General features: G+C 38.2%; 1 protein-coding gene and 1 non-coding gene across 3 annotated transcripts in view; one reads left to right on the top strand and one right to left on the bottom strand.

Annotated features, from left to right (window-relative positions):
* GPC6 (glypican 6) overlaps nucleotides 1-21983 on the bottom strand; it is a 796186-nt gene that overhangs the window by 223949 nt on the left and 550254 nt on the right. For both annotated transcript variants that reach the window (XM_054813009.1, XM_054813008.1), the window contains exon 4: nucleotides 916-1081. In XM_054813009.1, the coding sequence (XP_054668984.1) occupies nucleotides 916-1081 (166 nt within the window). The remainder of the gene's footprint in view (nucleotides 1-915; nucleotides 1082-21983) is intronic.
* LOC129201969 (U2 spliceosomal RNA) lies at nucleotides 13205-13393 on the top strand. Its single transcript, XR_008575546.1, has one exon. It is a non-coding gene; the product is annotated as a U2 spliceosomal RNA (small nuclear RNA).

Here is a 21983-nt window from a genome sequence, read left to right on the forward strand (position 1 = left end):
TAAAGCATGTTTTCCAGCTGCTTTTATTTTCCTGAAATCCAGTTTGGGCTATGATGCTCATTAGTGACTGGTGTAACTAGCTGTTTGTGTTCTTTCTATATTATCATTAGCCTTGTCTAATTCCTCATCCTATCCTGTGTATCATCAAAAGCAACCTGAAGCTTTTATTCCTTGTTAAATGTTACTCTTCTGCAAAGTTTTTTTTTTGGCTACAGGATATCTGGATGCCTGTTTAAAGGAGATTTCTTTCTTGCTTTTTTTTTTTCTTTCTTGTTTTCTCTTAGCTTACTTGAGTGAAGAATTATGTGAATAAAACTGTAATAGCAGTTTTCCTTAAATACATATTCTATGCTCCATTCTAACATTTTGATTGCATGTTTGGTACTTTCTGTTCAGCACACTGAAAGGGAGACATTAACATATTCTAATCAAGATCAAGGAATTAAAAGGTTACATACATGAGAAACTATTAAGTTCTTTGCTTAGATACTACCAGAATTAAGAACAGCAGCTGTTGTGATTTATGTTGACTGGATGCTATACAATGGTATTATTTTCTCAGCTTGCAAGAGCCTAGTTCTCAATTGTAATGCACACTATTTCTGCCATGTCAAGCTTATTATCAAATCCTCAACCAAAGCTTTCTCAAAATTTCACATATCATGTAATAATTCGGCTCAGAAGCTGTAACACCACACCATTACTTTTGAAATATGAAATACGAAATGTGAGTGGCTTGGGCAGGGGGAAAGAGTCATTTCTTACTGCAAGCCAGGAAGGTCGATTAGGAGGTGAGGTGCATCTGCAGTTGCTTCATTGCAAATATTGACCAACAATGTCTTCTAACCTCACAAAACTCTGCAGATGTTTGCTATTACCAGCATTTCCTTCCACTAATATTTAAACTCTTCTTACCTATGAACAGATTCCACTCAGTATCCAAATCAGCCTGATTTGCTAGGCAGCCCTTCATTACATTGAGGCAATAGTTGTTGCAAGGTTTCACAGTGGGAAGTCCTCTGCAGTAAGGGCAGTACAACATCTTCATTAACGCCCGGATGCACCCTGGGGTGGGACTGACCTGCAGAGTTTAAGGGGGGGAAAGAAAAAGAAAAAGGAGGAAATCAATCTCCTGTTCTGTGAATTTCGGGATCGCTGAGATTATGCCTCTCAAGCAATAAGTGCAGAAGGGGAAATTTGTGAAAAGAACTCAACCCTTAATAACACCCTCCTATGAAACTAATAGGTTCCTGCCAATTATCTTCATTTAGCACAGCCAGCAGTGATTTTCAGGAATGCAAAAATCAACACTCCCCTACTGATGGCGGTGCTTGCCTCCCCAGCCCTCCCACACAAAATCTACTGGAAAGTGAAGCAAAACCATCCAGGGAATCAGCTGGATGGTAACTGACTGATCCTGACATGGAGGATCCTGAGGAGACCCCACGGTCTTCTTACTTAAGCTCGAACTGTCAGTCACACTGTCACTGGATCAAATTCTCCTCTTTATTAAAGCACAGTAAATCCAGGATAATCTTGACGATTTCTACAAAATTATTCAGAACTGCACCATGACAAAGGGATTTCATTCCTTTCTTTCAGAGAAAAATACCCTTCTGTCTTCTCAGACAACTTCATAAAGAGATCAGACGGAGTATTTTTTTGTATGCTTTCAACATCTCCAGTGACTAAAAGTATTATAGACAACAGTCTAATGCATTTCAATTTACATATGGCACAGCATGGCTGCACATGGTGAACTTATAACAGCCACCAGAGTCAATGGAAAGACACCCAATAAGTTTAGGATTTTCAGTCAAAGTCATTAACACTGGGCACAGCTGACAGAAAGAAGTGTGGAGATATAAATGTTTAGTGATATGTGTTACGGTTTGCACTAGAAAGGTATGGGTTTCCTGGAGAGGGAGCACGGAGGTTAGGGAAAGGTTTGTGCATAAGGCTTCTCCATTATTTCTGATGATCCTTCACCTCATCTGTTTTAGTTATCAAAATCCTGGGCATCTATTCACCAATATGCCTTCCATGGTCAATGGAGAGAAATAGATCCTTTTTGGGTTGCTTCTTTATCCTACCTCTTGAAAGGTAGGATAAATCATCTTCTGGAGGACATCCACTGAATTATCCATATCTAAATTTAAACCGCACATATTGGTCACATTTGACAGCCATGTGAAGTTCCTTGGGTAAATATTATTTCCCTCACCCTCTCATTTACATATTTAATTGTTTCATCTCAGACTTTAAAAATTGTGTGTACTACTGCAATGTACGTTTCCACGCCAGAAATTCTATCTTGGATTAACAGTGCATGTTAGGTACTATTTGCAATAGCATTCTTGTCATGGTGCCGCGGAGCATAAGTTCCTTGTGCTGGAGTGACAATCTGGAGCAATGACAAAGGGCTACGGATTCCTCGGTGATTCCAAATTACTGGACAGGAGAGTGCAAAGCAATGGCTCTCCTTTCACTCATTCTGTTGGTTTATGAATAAATGCAACACTTCTAATATGAATTTTAAGGGATTAAATTGTTTTTCTGTATTCATGGTAACTTGTGCTGAAAGCATGAATCTGACTTTGCACTGTAACAGTATGTGCTAAACTGTCTGATGTGGTTTGTATTATCAGGATTGTACTAAAATGGCACTTCTTTTCTTTTCCTCTGGAATTTCTTTCTCCCTTTTTGATGTTAAATCACTGATTTTTAGAGAAGTATGCTGAACATACTGGACATTTTTACATGAAAATGGCTCTGTTAAAGAGTTATAGCAGATGCTTCTGAGTATGCTCAGAAGTGATTTTTGCCTTCGTTTCCTAGGGAAATGCACTTTACTAGCACAACACTCTGATGGTGTGTGTGAAGGTATTATGCATCCTTTTCCAATAGCTTTTGAACCATCAGCCAATTTCAATCAAATTTGACTGAGGACTTCAGGTGTCAGTACATTAAGATCCTCCAAGTTTTTTGAAAATAGACAGCTGGGAGAAGAAAAGGAGAGAGGCTCTATTACTGCCTTTATTGAGGAAAAGGCTGAAGCATGAGGTCAGTTCCTCACAGATTTCAAAGAATCCACGTGGAGGAATGATGCTGTGAATGACCCACAGGTTAAAAAAGCACCAGGGGGAACTTTCACCTTATTAAACAGCAGAAAATCCAAATGCAAGGAAAGCTGGACTTCATTATTTCCACTGCTCAGAACTACTTTTTAGAGTCACTTATCCAACTGTTTTATCTTTATACCTCCAAACCTAGAACAGGCTCATTTTTACAAAAGGATTAGCACCAAAAGCAGGATGTAAGCAGAATGCGTATACTTATGGTCAGCAATGGAATCTTCAAAATTACTTTGAAATTGCTGCTTAAAGCCAGAGATATTTCTATCTGTGGGCAGTGAGAGTTTTATTAGCAAAGTTCCTTTCATGCTTAAAATTATGCTTCTTCCCAGGCCCAGATGTCTTGTCAATGCAAAGTTGTCAGCACCTGGTTGACCACTAAGTTCAGCTGGAATCCACATGTCCCATCTGCACCTTCCTCAGCCCAGTGGGACAGCACATACACCTATAAAATCTTGACCTTGCACAAAAACTTCATGACAATTTCATTCTTGAAAAGCATAACTAGAGAAGACAGTCCCTGTCTTTACTTTATATTTAAATAAATCATCAACAGAATTTTACAGGAAAGGAAGGTGCCCTGCTTTTGTCTAGAGAGAAGTAATATACTTTTTAAGATAAGAGGCCAAGCTGTGACTACAAACAGAAAGCAGATGGAGAAAGTTTCTATGGAAGCCTCTGACATATCTATATCAGCCTCTGACAAAGACCAACACAAGCAGCTCCTTGCTGATCAAGCTGGATGTTGCACACCTCTGTTTCCGAAGATGCTGTGCTGTTGAAGTAAAACACAAGCGCAGATCACTTGCTGTCCCTGAGGCCAAGTGGCAGGGACTGGTTTACATTCACATTGCTTACTGCTAGCACCTCCTGCTCCAAACCGGTCACGTCCCATACCACTACGTAGTCTTTGGCACTACATCTCCACTGGGTCCCACCTGATGCCAAAGTGACTAAAATACCTATTAGTTATTTTGTGTGGTTATTTTTCAGCTCAAAGTGTTTGGAATGATAGGAGGCAGTACTGCAGGCAGTGGAGTAAAAGGAAGCTAAATATAATGTTGCATATTTTGAAGTGAGACAGGAGGTCACGTTTGATAGAATACACTTTGGTTAGCGTTGGAAAGAAGGGAGGGCACCAAAACATGACAGGTATCTTCATGCAACTTTCTGCGGGCAGTCTCTGTCCTCCAAACAGAGGACACAGGCACAGGCACGGCGTAGAGAGAGTCAGATGGAGAGGTCCAATACACGTGCAGGAGGGGGGCTAACAATTAAGCTGTGACCTGAGCACACGATGAGTCCTGTTCTCGAGCTTGTTCCATATTCCCCTGTCACTTTGCAGTACTGACGCACCTTTAGGTGACCAACCCTTCCCACGTGTGGCACAGGGAAACATTAAAGGAACTCAGCTACTTCGGAAGTCTGAAGGCTAAAAGTTAAATGGTGTGTTACAGCAATTAAGTGCCTTTGTGAATCTAGCCTTCAGTGAGCAGTCAAGTTTCAGTTCTCAGCTTCAGCTGTTTTTTCTGTGCCTTTATTTTCAGAGAATACAGCCAGGACTTTTTCCTCCCTCAACAACAGCTGAACCATCTTTCATGCAAAAAATAATCAAATTTTGCTCTAGCATTCTGAAATCTGAGGAAAAAACCAAACATAAAAAATATTCATCTTGGAGTGTGAAAATTTCAGAAAGATATGAACACATGAAACCTGGAGATTATCACAGAAAGTTGATTTTCAGCCACCTATAATTGGCTTGCTACTTGCTGCTGGCAAATTCTATGAAATGTATTTTCAAAACCCATGTCTCATTTTCATCTTAAAAAAAAAAAATATTCAGAGTCTTTTACAGCTAATAACACTTTTCTGCAGACCAGTCAAAAAGCAGATAGTAATTTCATTCAGTAGTATTCAAAACCTGCATTTGCTGAGAAGAGCTCTTCCTCAGCTCAGGAGTTTTAATGGTTGTTATTTAACATTTGTGGATGGATACGGCTTGGGCTTTTTTCTTTTTTGTCTCTTAAAATACATCGCAATTGGCTGTATGCTAATCACAGCAGAGAAATTTTCATAGACTTCAAAGTTTAGAAATAACTAGTCCTTATGTAAATAATTTATTATAAATCAATCACATCACTTTGAATGACATAACTGGGGAAACTGCTACAGAGGAGTCATTAATTATATCATGCTGTCTCCCTGACTGACTAGGACATCTTCATTTTAGTATAAGCATACGTGGAATGCAGCACATCAGAAAAGTGCCTTTCTGAGCTTTGATTGAGCCTGGTAGCTGCAGGACATGTTACATTACTGCATTTTGTAACATTTTCTGACGGCTTCAGCTTTATTTAAATGTATGTTTTTGCATACATGCAAAAAACCCCAAAAGCAAGATTCTTAAGGGCTTCATTACTGAACACTTGTTTTCCCCCTCCAGAAATTCTAGGAGGAATATTATTTCATCTAGAAGACAGATTTTGCAAGGATGAACTTGCAAATATAAATAATTGAGGAGAGAACTTCTTTGGGTAAAAGCCATGAAATTGTACTCTCCTGTAACACTGCATTTGCAAAGACTGCTTTGTTATGTATTTGACCTGTTTTTATAATCAAAAGCCTTGGCTTTGTCAGGTACACATAATAAATCTTTTTTCTGATACAAAAAATCAGACAAACTGATTAAACAACTGGTCACCTTTACAAGGATCAAACGCACAGACATGCAGTTTCTCTACTTGTATTTATAGGAGATTTCTTAACGAAGTAGCTGGCATTTGTTGTCTGGTAATAGAGTAGGGGTGCTCTTCCAAAGTAATATTGAATGTACCTGAACTCACAGCATAAAGCCAAACTTGGGTCCAGATCCTGTCATTTCTTGGCATATAATAAAATCTGTCAAATAAAAGCAAAATGAATCAAAACTGAGTGCCACCCCAGAGACCACAACAGGGGGGACAACTATTTCCTACATTTCCTATCCACCCAAAGGAACTGATCCCATTTGGAATCACATGGAATCACTCCTTAGCATGAAGACCCTGGGGGAGCACTGCTGGGAGGAACCAGTCCATTTCTAGCCAACTGGCCCAGGAAGTAGATACTCTTAAAATGCCTCTGCGCTAGAACAACCCATAGCCTGGGAAGAAGAGGATTGCATTTTATTTCTCACGAGCTTTACGAATGCATTAACAGCCAGGATGCTGGATAAAAGGTGGAAACTTGTACTTCCTTCCCATTTGGTGTTCAACACGAGGTATTAAATGCTTTGCTTTATACAAGAGGGTGAGGTATATTCCTGCAAAGTAAATGATCCATAATTGGAGAGAGTTTTGAAATGAATCCCTGTCTTTAGCACTTGTATGTTGGTTAAATCATCCAGCTCCCCACTCAGCAAGCTGATGTTGTGTCCTGTGCAGGCATGATCTACTCTCTGAGAAACTGGGGCACTGACATCCGTAAGTCACTTTTTGGATCTCTGTGTAGTCCATCTACAACTTAATGATGGAAAAATGAGCTAAATTTCCAAGCATAATTTTGTTCATAGCCTAATTATCTCAAGAGTTTCAAAGAGGACTAGGGCAATAATAATAAAATGCTTATGTAAGTGGCCAGGTCAGAGTTTGATCTTGAATAAATCGGCAAGCAAACTCCACTAAGAGTAGCAGTTCCCCCACATTCTTCCACAAAAAAGTTAATATATCTGTGGACAACTCTGTAGCCCAATTCTAGCACTTTCTGTCCAAAAAACTCCACAGTATAATTCTATTATTTCTATTCAAAATTATATTTAAAAACAAATGGGACATAAGGACTAGAAGTTCATGCTTGTGATTTCAGAAGCAAAGCAAGAAGAAAAACTTTTAATTAAGAATTGCTGATTATTCCATTCAACCTGCTATAACTGAAGAAACTTTTCCAAAGCACAAAAACATCATTTCTGACCTCATGAAATGGTTGTAAACCCATTGTAATAGTGATGTAACTGGGATCAGACTGAGATGTATCACGAAGTACACTTTATAAGATACACAGGATTGCCACAAACCTTTGAATCACCCGTCCTAAGAGCTACAGGTCCTTTTTTCTTTCCTTTCATCTTTAATTAACTTCAGCACAAAGGCTGAACTTCAGTCCAATCACTCACTACTTTTTGTCATAGATCTTTGACACTGTCTTCTCAACTTGTTAGAATTACTCCCTATTGATTTTTGTTGCTGTTGTTTATTTTTAATACAGGAGAAAGTGGTAAAACTTAGCTGGCAATGATGTTTTTCTTCCTTTTGCTCTTTCTTTTCCTCAAACAAGATTTGCTCACTGTTGGCTCATTTTTCTCCTTGTCCATATTTTGACTATTTTCATGAGCACTGTGTTACTGCTGATTTCATTTAATAATCTAGATATCAAGCAAGTTCTTTTCAGCAGATTTAAGCGGAAAATATGTCTATGTGTACCTAATTAGAACTACATAGAAATATTCATAAGATATTTGAATGCTTTATTGAAGTATTTCTCATTGTTTCAGTCTGGCTCTTAGATGCTAACATCTCAGTTCACTGCTTTTATAGCACAATCTGATATAAAAATGGAAATACTGCATCAGCCATACTCATTTGGGAATTTATGTTGTAGAAGGTCAATTTGAGAATACTTGCTTGTATCAACCAGAAGTCTAGTCTAATACAAACCTCCTAAAGATAAAAATAGCTATCTTTTTAACAATTCATAGCATCCCAGATGACTGAAAAGTAGAAGACCTGGTTTGAGTACTACAGCTTTGTACTATTGTCTTTGACTTTGTGCTTGAATTATACCAAAATAGAAGCAAAACACTATAGTCAGTGAAACAGCTGCAAGATCCCACAATTCTGGGATAGTACATATCAAGAATATGATGAGATAAAACATGGTAAATTTAATGTTAATATTTTCATTTCCAATAAAATATTTTTCTAGAAAATATATAATTTATAGTTCAATATGCTCGTTAAACTATTACAAACAATTTTAGGGCAATATAGTTGAACCCTAGAAAAGTTTTATAATGTAAAAAAGAACTTATACATTTACTATCTCATACAAACTCTGCAGCATTCATAGAATCACAGAATAGTTTGGATTGGAAGGGACCTCAAAGATCATCTAGTTCCAACCCCCCTGCCATGGGCAGGGGCACCCTCCGCTAGACCACGTTGCCCAAAGCCCCATCCAACCTGGCCTTGAACACTGCCAGGGAGGGGGCCTCCACAGCTTCTCTGGGCAACCTGTTCCAGTGCCTCACCACCCTCACAGTAAAGAATTCCTTTCTAACATCTAATCTAAATCGACCCTCCTTCAGCTTAAGGCCATTACCCCTTGTCCTGTCACTACACTCCCTGATAAACAGTCCCTCCCCATCTTTCCTGTAGGCCCCTTCAGGTACTGGAAGGCTGCTATAAGGTCTCCCCGGAGCCTTCTCTTCTCCAGGCTGAACAACCCCAACTCTCTCAGCCTGTCCTCATAGGAGAGGTGCTCCAGCCCTCTGATCAGCTTCATGGCCCTCCTCTGGACTCACTCCAACAGCTCCATGTCTGTCCTGTACTGGGGCCCCCAGAGCTGGACGCAGTACTCCAGGTGGGGTCTCCCAAGAGTGGAGTAGAGGGGCAGGATCACCTCCTTTGACCTGCTGGTCACACTTCTTTTGATGCAGCCCAGGACACAGTTGGCTTTCTGGGCTGCAAGCGCACACTGCCGGCTCATGTTGAGCTTCTCATCAATCAATACCCCCAAGTCCTTCTCCTCAGGGCATCTCTCAATCCATTCTCTGCCCAGCCTGTCTTTGTGCTTGGGATTGCGCCGACCCACGTGCAGGACCTTGCACTTGGCCTTGTTGAACTTCATGCGGTTCGCATGGGCCCATTTCTCCAGCCTGTCAAGGTCTCTCTGGATGGCATTAAGAACTTACCCCACTGCAACTCAGAGGAACCACATTATTTTTTTCTAAAACAAGAGGAATATTTAGCCATTGTTCTTACCCAACTGAGATGTCCTTTTCCATTAGCTATGATTTTGAAATCATGAGAAATATGGCAACTTTCCAACATGTATTAAAATTTGAGGTATTTTTCATATTATTTGGTCATCTCAGTATGTCTATAGTTGTGTTCCGGTGTGTGTATAGTTCTGGAATATGGACAAATATTGCTCCTCCATTTTACAGATGAAAAAATGAAACATCACAAGCAATTTTTAAAGGTATTTAGATGGATAAAACCCTAAAAGTTATGCACCAGAATTTTTCAACACTGCTCATAAGTATCGCTCTCATCTGTGATGTGCCTAAATTATCAGAACACATAATTCTGAAAATGGCTGTAGGAGAGTAAGGGCTGCAGGTCTCTAAGTGATTACATCAGGAGGTTGCACATCAAAAAATAAATCATTGTTGGAGAGATGAATTGTGGAATTTCACAATTTTCCCACAGAAGTCAAGGGCAAAAAACCACAAGGACAAAATGTTCAGATGTTTACTTGGGTGAGACTGAACCTCTATTTACAGAGGAAAAGAATAGCTTCTCCTATTTTTAGGAAACTAGGAAAATTACTTATCAGATTATCTTAATACAGAAACCCCAAATTTAGAAAGCCACTTGAAAAGCTGCAGTCACAAGGATATTTTGTGTAAAGCTATTTTTTAATCTCTTGAATCACTTCTGAGTGATGCTTTAAAGCAAATTTTATTTTTATTTTTTTACAATTTAAGTTTTTACAAAATAAAATGTTTGAACGCTCAGATGTAAATATTAAAATGTTCTTCTTAAATCCCATTTTACCTGTCAGAGGCATAATCAATGTCAAACAAATGGGGTGGAAAAATGTTGTTTCATTATAAATATGATTAAAACGAGAATTTCTTAGACTGAAAATAGTGCAAGCTGAGAAAATACTCCAGGATATGGGGGTTTACATCCCATGAGATATTACTGAGCTGAAAAATCTGCCCTGCAAATTTTCTGGAAAAATATTTATCTTTCTCATCTGTTGTTAGAGTAAGCCCACATTAAATAGAATTCGAGGTATGGATTCCATCTGTTATTTTCCCAACATTTCAAGGGCAAAGCTAAGGTGAAAAATCTTTGAAATAATTTCTTCCTTCCACTCCCATGAGATGAGAAGTTTTCTGTTACACAGAAATAAGGAAGGAATCTCACAGCTGTTAGGCTTTTCAAATCCCACCTTCTCTTTTGGAACATAAACTTTAAGACACTCTTTTAATAAAAAGTAGTTCCTCTGCTTTCTTCCCAGTGCATCTCACTTAAAAGAGAGTGTGCGCATTGTTTTACTGACTTAAAAAGGGCATGAAACTCAGAGTGGTGCGGAGGGTTGTGGGATGTCTTAGTTGTGCGGTGTCAGCAAGAACACACTAGCCCTGATGAGAAAGAAGTAAATGCATACATAATATTGGCAGTCTTGCTCAATGATAAGTTATGCAATAATTTGAGGTGACAAGTGACAACAGATTGACCCAACATATTCCAGCTCTTTCCTGCTCTAAGAAACATGGATGGAGTCATGATGCAAAAGACACTTTACAGTTTATAGTAAGGTGACCACTGTCTGAATTTGTGGACAATGGCAATCCAGACACAGAAGTAAGGGTATGCAGATTCCTTACAGGTTCCTTTCCGCATGACTGATGAATTGTCTGGGCTGCATACTGGAGCAACTAAAGGGTAGGAACTGCGTGGACTAGTACTAAAAGGAGGGTATTCGACTAAAGGGAAAAATAAAATTGTAGGGATAGCGAAGCAGGCAACTCCAAGGTTGATAGCTTTGTCTACTTGATAAGCTTTGTCGTAGTCTTACATTGAACATTTTTCAAGTGAGTTCAAAGGGTAAATCCTATAAGTAGCCCTGGGCTATTTGGGAAAAAAAAGCAAAGGAATCTCCCTAGAAACAAACCATGCTTTTTCAAGTTGCCTATATTCTTAGTCCTTCTCCATGAAATTCAAAAGGCCAAATAACAAAGGATGCTGGGTCTTGAAATGAAATATTAATCTGTTAGCAATAAGCTGGTCACACCTTGTCAGAGACAAGATGGGTACAAAAATGCAGTCATCATTTCAGCAAGGAGTGTAAAGCCTTCTTTAAAGACTGACTATTTGCTGAAGACCGTCCAGCCCAGTAGAAAGCCAGATGTTGGTTATTTGGGACACAACAGAATATTACGCTCTGCTTATGCTCCTGTTTCACTTCATGATGTGAATGAAGCCCAAGATGGAGCACAACTGACAGGAAAGTAAAACAAAGTCTGAGTGGATCATATGCAAGTATAGAGATCGAAAGGGAACATCTTAAACTATTTTCCTGACTACTGAAGTGAAGAAGGGTGTCAGATCTTTAAGGTATCCCAGCAAGGATCTAGCTAGATACATTGCTGGGTTCTAATAATCAACCACAGGCTCCTCAATACAATACACAATGTCTTGGCAATACATTCAGGGTAGCACGGAAGCAGAGGGTTGCTTTATAAATAGCTCACCATCTATTTATACAATCCATAAATGCCCGCTGCATTATGTGGGCCCAAATCATGTGAGATCACCTTATAGCTCCATGTTAACATTTCCTCTTTTATGGTCTTTCAAATGCTCTTGTTAGATTTTCACAAAGCTACTTGTAAATATAAATACCATATATAAAATATTTAACAGATGCTCAAGTGCACCTTGGGATGATGACTATGGTCTGGAATGACCTGTTTATGGGATGTGTGCCCACATTTTTGCTGAGTATTGCACTTGCAGCTTTTGGAACTGCATAGTAGAAAGTAAATTTGCATCTTCACCCCATTATTTAAGCATTATATTATTTTCTTTTATTTTCTTTTAAATCACTTCCTGATAACCCCTTCCCTATAGACACAAAATGTAGCACCAGGGGTGTCCTCACTGGTGTCTGCATGTCCTACTTCCAAGTCACTATGAGAGAAACATAGGAAGGTGATTAACTTAAGAACATTTAGGGGAATTAATGTTTCTACAAGTAAGAACAGGGAATTCTCCTCAGTGTTTTGTCTCTGAGTTGTGTGCTGAAGAAAAACATGGTCCAAAGTACTAGCAGTGGATGATATGAAGTCAAGGATATAATTTCCGTGAGAATGTTTTATTGGATCGTATTAAAACAAACTAGTCCTGTGTTAAAGATCCAACTTTCTTCCTCTTTCACACTCATGTCCAGATAAACATACAAAAACTAAAATCGTGTACATATCTAGTAAAATCAGATGCATTGCTTTGTTCCCTGATGGTTAACAAAAAGGTGAACTGCAGCAGCAAAATGGCTCTATTATACTGAGTATTATAAAATTATAGTTTAGGTACTGCAATTTTTGGAAAATATTCTAATGGAAAGTAAAGACATTTTAGGATTGGTTTGAAATAAGCAAGTACCCATTAAAAAAAAAAAAATTGTCGAGTTTAAACCAGTTATTTGTTCACACTTGCAGGAAGCAGATCAAAACCTACACTATAAAAATATATCTGACAATGGGATTTGTTTTTTTCCTTTTATGCAGAGATAGACTAAATGAGAAATTTACTATTAAATCTTCATTTAATCTACTGTGAATTTTAGGTTGATGTACAAAACAGAAGTAGAGTCTATAAGCATATGAAAACATTCCTTTTAATATTTTGTTCCTCATAAATTCTCAGCAGGTAAGCTGTTTAAATTTTTTCTTTATCCAAAACTGAGCAAGTAACTGCATTCTGTGTTGGACTGACTAGGACCTAAAAGGCATCAGATCTATAAATGTGAAAATTCAAAGAAGATATTAAACTGGGAATAAATGTAGCCTAAGATTATTTTCATTTTGCCATAGCAATTTAAACCCCAACAATTTCAATTATCACTACAAACTACTGTAATTGTCTTGATTTACAGTTCTCACTTTCTCAAGTGCAGAAATCACTCATTAATGTGTTATGGTTTAGATCTGTCAACAGCCCTTGAAAGCGCTGATAATATATCATCCTCAGTGGGATATAAGTGCTCTGCAATACACATTGAAGCCCCTGTCCCAGATGCGCACTTCCCAGCCACTGGCTAAGATCAAATGCATCATCTTTTCTTATCACTTTAATATCTGATACATCCTAAGTTTGAAGATTTTATATTAAATGGATTTGGAGGGCACGGGAAGGAGTAACCGTTTCCTCCATCCACTCCATGCACCAACGCAAAACTGCAGTGCTTCCAGGAACCGTGTCCACATTGTGACTGCATGTCAGGATGTGATACCGACACATAAAACCACCCTGTGTGCTTTGGTCTTTTTTTAGGTGGAATCTGGATCTGTGGAGCCTATGTACTCCATGAGGCTGATGCAGCCACTTGCAGCTATGCTCTTCATGGAGGACTCCTGAAATGTTGGGTCGGACTCACAGTATATATGGGGAAGGCTTGTAAATGTGACCGTCTTTGTCCCTGGTGTCACTCTTCCCAACAGACTTTCACAGACTTTCCAAAATAAGTTAGAACAGAATTAATTGTGTTCTGGACTGAACTGGTCCTGAATACCCCTGCAGCCAGACCAGGGCAAGGATTTTTTTATTTCTCCCCCAGCATGCCAAGTTCTCCTTTAACAAAGTGAAAGATGTTCTATAGCACATTAAATATGATGTGAACCCCCATTCATGTTAGGCCTGAAAGAACTACACAGATTGGACTGAATGACAATTTGACCCATGTCTCTAAGTGGCAAATGACTGAAATTACTTCCAGCTAAGTCAGAAAATCCAGTAAAAGTAAAAGACAGCAGTGCATAATGGTTACCTGGCAGTAAATTTGTATTTAAGCTATTTCATTGTCATTTGTCTTTATCTGATTAAGCCACCTGATTTATAAAACATGCTGGAATACAATTTATATACAGCAATATAATCCACCTAGTGGTCTGGTTTCCAGAACCACAAGGATAAACATGCTCAAACCATAAAGGCACTCTCAATGCCAGATATCCATTTATAATGCCTGCTGAAAGATGTCTCATCATTACAGTATGGATGAACTGTCAGCTACACTACCACAACCTCTTTCCAAACCTTTTAAAAGTATGAAAAGTCTCAGTCATGTCCAAAACACAAAGGTATTTCACAAGTTGGGAGAGATTTCCTCATCAGTGCAGTAATATCATTCACCTTCAGTGAAGAAGACAACAGGGATATCACTCTGAAGTTAGCACTACTGTAAACCTTTGACAGAGATGCCAAATTTTCCAGTGGATATGAAAAATGCCATAAACTTGATAGTTTCCTGTGTATCTAAAGGTGGATATTGGAACAGATTCTGAACCTGACAACTTTGGTCTGGGTACCACAAGCCATAGTAAAAAAGTACAAGTTCACTGTACCTGTCCTTTCAGCAGAGTACATTGTTTCTGACAGTATCTCTACATATAAATGTCCTAAGTAGAATACTAGTTCTTAAAGATCTATGTCTTATAAGGCTGCTGAAACATTTTTAATGAAAAGTTAGAGGGTAGAAGATACCTGGTTTTCTTTCCTGAACAGCAGCATAGTGAATGGAAAAGATGCTGCGCTGACAACTGCCAAGGTTCAAGTTTTTATTTACATGGGCAAGTGTAGTGATGTTCAAAGCTGTGCAAGGTCTGCTGGACATCCCGTACACTGCCTGGATTCAAAGGATTGCCTCCAGAGCAAGAGAAAGAGTAAATTTCCTTATGCTTACTTGATTTTCAGAATCCCTGCTTAAAGATACTTTAAACATAACAGCCGATTAAAGCCAACAGTAACTGGATTCTGCAGCATTAGTATCTCTGGCCCAAGAAGCAAACTAGGATCCCCCGCTGATTCACCCCTGTCAGTAAAATGCCATTTGATGGATGGCCTCAAAATTAATTATTGAGGTCAGTTACACCTGGGTACATCCAGTTTGTGCCTCTCTCATCAAAAGATAGTTTTCCAATTCACAGAGAAAAAATATGGTATAAAAGTAGTGCTTTTTCACTGTCATTGATTATTTTACATCTAATCTTGCCACTACTACTCTGCACAGTAGTCCACAGTCCCACAAACCTATACTATGAAAAGCCCACAGACAAATAATCAGCTAAAATAAGCCAAGACTTGTCAAAAGTTTTGTTTGATGGACACTGTTCTATCATCTTGATGGACCTTGAATAAGTGAAATTAAAAAAGAAACAGGCTAAAGGAAAAGAGATGTGAATGTCAACAGTTTTTAGGGCTTATAAAACAATAGTTCTAATGTGAAATTCTCCATGCTAGCAACCCTTCCAGAATAAAGAGCATAGGTAAGGAATGGTTGCTATCAACTGAAAGGCTAAACTTTCTTTCTGACTTAGTCTAGCAAGTGCAAAATTGGTTTCTAGTTGGAACTAGTTATAGAATCATAGAATCATTTAGGTTGGAAAAGACCCTTGAGATCATCGAGACCAACTGTAAACCTAGCACTGCCAAGTCCACCACTAAACCATGTCCCTAAGCACCACATCTATGCATCTTTTAAATACCTCCAGGGATGGTGACTCAACCACTTCCCTGGGCAGCCTGTTCCAATGCTTGACAACAATTTCAGTGAAGAATTTTTTTCCTAATATCCAATCTAAACCTCCCGTGGCACAACTTGAGGCTCTCTCCTCTTGACCTATCGCTTGTTACTTGGGAGAAGAGACCAACACCCACCTGGCTACAACCTCCTTTCAGGCAGTTGTAGAGAGTGAGAAGGTCTCCCCTTAGTCCATAGAAAAACTTTCCCTCACTGCATCCATTTGGTTTTTGCAGCATCCCTCTCCATCTTGCTGAGTGTCTCCCATCTCTGCGTTTCCCCAGTGCCAGAAGCCTTTTGCCCTGAGCATGCTCAGATGCTTTTGTGCAACCAGAGCAGCCAGAATGGAGAAAAACAATATACAACACCCAGGAAGAATTCAAAGGCAAAAGGCACTGTATCATCTGCCACAGAATTTTACATGAGCTAATCATGGGGCCTGGTCCTTAAGTCACAAAAATAATCTGAAAGTGTTCAGCACTTGAAGCAGCTTCCGTAAGTGGAATGGTCTGAACAGCAGTTATTTTGGGCCATGTCCCAGAACACTTCATTCACTGTGGATATGGTCCTGTGGTTCACAGCAGGCGAATGGACCAGTCCTACCATCGATTTTGAGCTAGATAGATGTGGGGTTAATCACACTTAAGTGTATAAATCTACAACTTAGGCATCAATATCTGATGTAGCTACTTGGAACCTTTCTAAAGATAATGTAGAGAAATAAACACAAGGCTTAGCCAATCTTAGATTTAAGTAGGTATATGTGTCTCAAATTAGAAGAATCAGGAAATTATTATAAAACGCACAAATGAAAGAGCTTGGAGTTGTTTTAATGCCAACACCAAACACTATATATATTTGCCTTCACTTTTCCTATATTATTCTTTGCTGTCTTGGTCAGTGGGTTGTTAACTATCCTCCAACCTCAGAAACACATTTCGCCCAGACTTTGTTCCTTTTCTCCTTGTGTAGGTGATTATCTGGGCTTTCAAGGAGAATAGAAAATGGAGCTGTGAGGGTGGCTGATTTTTTTTTTCTTAATATAGAAAGGTCCCTTCGCTATGTGCCAAAACACCAGAGTTGATCCTGCTGTTCTTCTGTCCATTGGCTACAACTGTGTGTATAAAATCCAATGACAGCTTTGGCAAACCACATTGGAATAATAAAGTACAAAATAATTCTGCAGAAATATTTCCTTGTACAAAATAACTCCTGAAAGTGGACTCCCACTATAATTAGCCCTTTAAAATCCATGTTCCCATTTTCCCTTCTACCCACCACACTTCTGACTGGCTGTGTGAACTCACAAATTGGTGAGATCAGTGACATCGCTGCTGCTAGAGACTGGATGAAAATAACGGCTGGGCATCTACTATAATGTGGAAAAGTTAAATAAATAATAATTTAAAAAAAGAACTTGACAGAGAAACACTTTGAGCCAAGACTGAAATCTTGAAGCACAGAAAGCAGCCCCCCCTCTCCACAATTGTCAAGGGCACTGAAAGACAACCTGAACGAGAAATAATTTCGCTATAGCTGGATTTCTTCATTCAGAGGAAAAGCACTAACAAAACCCTTTATACATTATTTCTCCAATTTAGATGTATATATTCCCTCTGTAGTAGTTGAAAATAGATGTGAAAATTTTAACACTATTACTTATGAACATAGGTGCACAAGAGAGAAAAGAAATTTCTTTAATCTTCTGGTTTGTAACATAATGGTCTTGCTATGAACTAGCAGCAAACCCCTTATGCATTGCATTTTATTTGTTTATTTTTTGAATGTCTGATTAGTAAGCGGCAACTAGAGATGGTTATTACAGGAAGCTATTATGTTACTTACTCATCTAATATGCTGAATTTTTATCTCTCTCTCTCTCTCCCTCTCTTAGGAAAAGTTTTTAAATGAGAATAACATTTGCAGGAGAAAAGTCCATGCCATGGACTAAATAACACTTGGCTATCTCACTAAGAATGCAGTACATTGTCTTGCAGAAGACTGTGCTTGTTTCACGCATTATATTTATTATCTTTTATGTTCTGTGAAGTATATGGGTTTATTTTTCTTTTATTTAAAAATAAGGTAAAAATACAGTATACAAGACAAAAAAGAGGCCATGGAGATGAAGCTTTCATAAATATGGAGGGATACAATGAGGATTAGCTTAAACTCTGCAGATTGGTTTTATTTATTACTCCAAACCAAAACAAGTTAATTTTACTCCCTTTATTTGATTAATTGGAATCTAAATCTCTCATCAGTTTTTATGAAACTTGAGTTCCACTGAGTTGTGATTTCTCCCTCAGTAGAATTATTATTTATTCAAGATTCTTGCCCTGAGCAAGACTGTGTTTGTGCTGTATTATGTATTATACAAGCATAGAATTAGATGCTTCCATGTTCTAAAATGACAAACATACTCTTGCATTTCAAATGTGAATTCTGTCCATTTTTGCATATTATTTTTCAGACAATAACATTATAATCACAACCAGTTACATTTTCTTAATTTTTGTGTCTTCAAATCTGTGTAATATGACAAAATGTGGGGCACAGTCCACAAGACATATTAAACCTGATTTAATTATAACTTTTTGTTAGTCACGAATTTGCCAAATAGATCCGATTCAGAATTGAAAGAATCCAGGATACAATAGGGAAACAATGTAATTTTGATTCTTCAGTGAATGTTGGTGTCATTTCATAGATGCTTGAGCTTTCCTAATAGATTTCTATAGCAAAGCCCTCGCTGCTGTATCTGAAGTCCCAATAAAGTAGTTATGAACTTCTTGTAGGTCTCAATTAAGTTACTTGCTTTAGTCTGAGCAGTAACTTTAGAGTTTACTTCTAGAGATAGTGGAAAAAATGTTTAAAACACTCAAGAAAAGCAGGGAAACCATTCAAACATTGATTTGAATAAAATTTAGAGAAATTCTCATCTGGAAATCTTCAGAGATTTCAAGACATGTTTCCCGTACTCAGAATTATTTGAGATCACAGACTATTCTGAATGGAAGAATGAAAACATTTGCTTGCTTGCTTTTTGTGGGAAAGTGACAGCATGTGAAGTATAATAAATGAAAATTTTCTTGAGTGCTTATTCCCATTCCCTACTCACTTATGAACACAAAAGAAAAGAGAAGATGGAGCTGCAGACATCAAAATCAAGTGCAGTCTATTCTGGGAAGCATTTATAGTGTAAGTAAAAGTGTAATTAAATAATGACTTCATTTCAGCAGGATCCCATGATAAGAATCAATAGTCAGGCCACTGATCTTGCATTAATTTGCCCTTACATCGTCACTAAATCTTGTCACAGTCACACTTTCGTGACACCCTGAATTAACCTTGACTATAACCTTGGCTTTAAAATAGAAGCTTTTTTTTTTTTTTCCTTCCCCTCTCCATAGGCTTCCATGGCTGCTTTCTGGGATTAATCATATTCAGCAGAATTCACATATAGAAGACATGATCTTCAATTCTAAAAGGTGAAACAGGTGTAACAATCCTTGCCCAAAAATGTCTTCCACAATGTAATAAAAACTGTTACGTTTAACTTATCTGAGTCTTTGCTGAAAAACAATTTCCTTTTACTTTAAGCCTTGCATATTCCTTGAAAGTAAATACTGCATTTTGATCTTTGTCAGAAATAAAAAAATGTGTTAGAAGGAACAACACACAAAGATACAAAACCCCCAAACTGAACATGACTAAAATGTTGCAATATTATTTGTAAGGTTTTGGGCCTACTGTTGATGTGTATCTTTTTTTTTTTTTTTTTTTCCCCCTTGTGCAGAGAGCCTTCTGATCTTCTGCAATTCAACGATCAGCACCTGCAATACATTTTCATTTTGCTTGGATTATATTTGCTGGCTGAGACTTTGTACTCCTGCAAATACAAAAGGCTTCCTGCTCCTTACATCTCTTTACAGATTCACTAAAAAATGAATTGCTTCAGAAAATTTTGTGGGTACTATTTTACAGCTTTTAAAGCTGCACGAACCATATGAATGCAAACACAAAGCAGCTCCCTGTCCAGACTGATAGACTGGGATTTATGGAGAGACAGCATTTTCACTTCAGGCTTTGTTAAGAAATGAGAAGCCACGATGAATCTTTACTGTTCTGGAAATACAAAACGTGCTCTTTCAATCCTGCCTAAAGATTTCATATTATGTAATTTCTTCTCTGGTGATACTTCATTAAGTTGCACAGAAAACTCATTATCCTCCCTCTCTGAAAAAGTCAATACAATAACCGGATCTTTTTATTAAAAGAGTCAGTTTCAGATTCTTTGCTATCCTGGAGGCTTAGAAGCACCCTGGTCTTTGGAGCCGAGCGTGCCCTCACCTTCTTCTCGGTCTGAGGTCCACAGAGGACCCCGTCCTACATATTACAGCCCACCTTGATCCTGGCACCAGACCTGGCCAGATTGCTTTCGGGAAGATACTGGATTGTTTTCTGCCTTTGACTAGGAAATGGGATAGCCAGCTGTTTATCTAAAAGGTGCCTCAGTTTTCAGAGTCAGCATCGGTCCCTGAAGCTCAGTGTTCAGATGGAAAAGATGGCACCAACAGAGCCGAGAGAAAGGGGGATGGAAGAGCTTGGTATTGTTCGCTGTTTTAGGTTCCTGCATCGATGTTCTGTGAAACATGGAAGTGCAAAACGTGTTGAAGTAATTTTTCACATCGTAATATCCAGAGCGAGGAACTCAGTTATGAGGGGTGAAAGGAAGTTTAGTATCTTGCATGTTTAGGCTTCCTTCATGATTTTTTTTCATAGCAGTTTTATCTTGTAATATATTGTGCTACTGTTTCAGGCAGTTTGGAAGTACAAAGACAAGCATAAAAAAATGAAGGAACATCACTTATTAAGAGACTCAAAAACTTGGTGAAACTCAGGTGTTGGTAGCCATGACCACTCCAGAGTGCAGTGTGTGTTGACATCCAACACCTGTAGTATCACTCACAAGCCAATGTCATACTAACCATAAAACTCCGGTCTGTTTTATTTTGCGGAGTTTCCCAATACTCATTATTAATTTCATTTTCTAAATTAAAACTTGCAAAACTAAGCAAATAGAAGCTCAGCTGGCCAAGATCTACTGAATACTCCAAATGACGCAGAGTCCTAAGGGCATATAAACCATTTTTGAAAGGCTATGTTTCATCCAGCATAATTTACATTTTTAATACAATCTTCTAATTAGTAGTACTATATTCTGTGTTAACCATTTGTTTTTGCTTTCCTGTATTCAAAAATACTCAGACACAATAGGAGGTAACAGCTCAACAAGAAACTGGTATAAAATATATAACCACCTTCTGAATGTGTTTTTAGAAAAGTCACTGCCATACACATCTGCACTTATTTCTGTCTTAATCTTCATGCATATAGATTAATGGCTGGTTTTGTATGACCAAAGAAAAGATTTATCCTTGTTGCTTAACTGGACAATGCTTTTATAAAATTCAGTTTTAGAGTTTTAATAAAAGCATGATAGTGAGTAGTAAAGCTTAATCTACTTTACAGCATTATTTAACATCCATATAAAAAACTGAGAGCGCTATTGGGAGAGTTTGAGCTGACAAGTCAGCATTACATGTGCTTTGTCCATTTTCTTATTGCCAAACATCCAAACATAAAAGGACCATTTTCCAGCACTCTCAGTACTTAGCTGACATTAGCTTCTTGTATTAGCCCAGAGAGGGCAACTAAACAAAGCAAAACCAAGTAACATTGACATAATGTTGATAAACCAGTGCTTGCCATTTCATCTTCACAGCAGTCAGGGTATCCAGTTGCACCAAGGAGAATCAAGCAAGAACAAAACAGATTTACTGCCACTAAGGAGTGACCACAGAGTGTTCCAAAAGGTGCCTCACGTCCCATTTTATTTTTGTTTTTGACATTAGTATATAGCAGAGGAGATATAGACAGGGGGTTCTACTTGTACACAGGATGAGCTATGAAGTAAAAGAACCCCAAACATTCCATGTTCCATACTGGCAAACTAACTACATTTTTCTCCTGGAAGCTAATGAGACAAAGCTAATATCTACTTGTCCTTCATCTCATAATACACTTATTACAAAACCACTATTCAAATTACAGTCACATCTTATTAGACAACAGATGGTCTTACCTAAATTGGTTGGTTAATTCAGGTTCACGATTTCTTATTAATAAAGTCACAACAATGAATCAAGCCTTCCTAGAATTCTTCATGAAGCCAGCCATGTCTTGCAGATAATGATTGCTATTCAGCAAGAAGCA

Source organism: Grus americana, chromosome 1 (genome assembly GCF_028858705.1).
Source record: "Grus americana isolate bGruAme1 chromosome 1, bGruAme1.mat, whole genome shotgun sequence".
Classification (NCBI taxonomy): Eukaryota; Metazoa; Chordata; class Aves; order Gruiformes; family Gruidae; genus Grus; species Grus americana.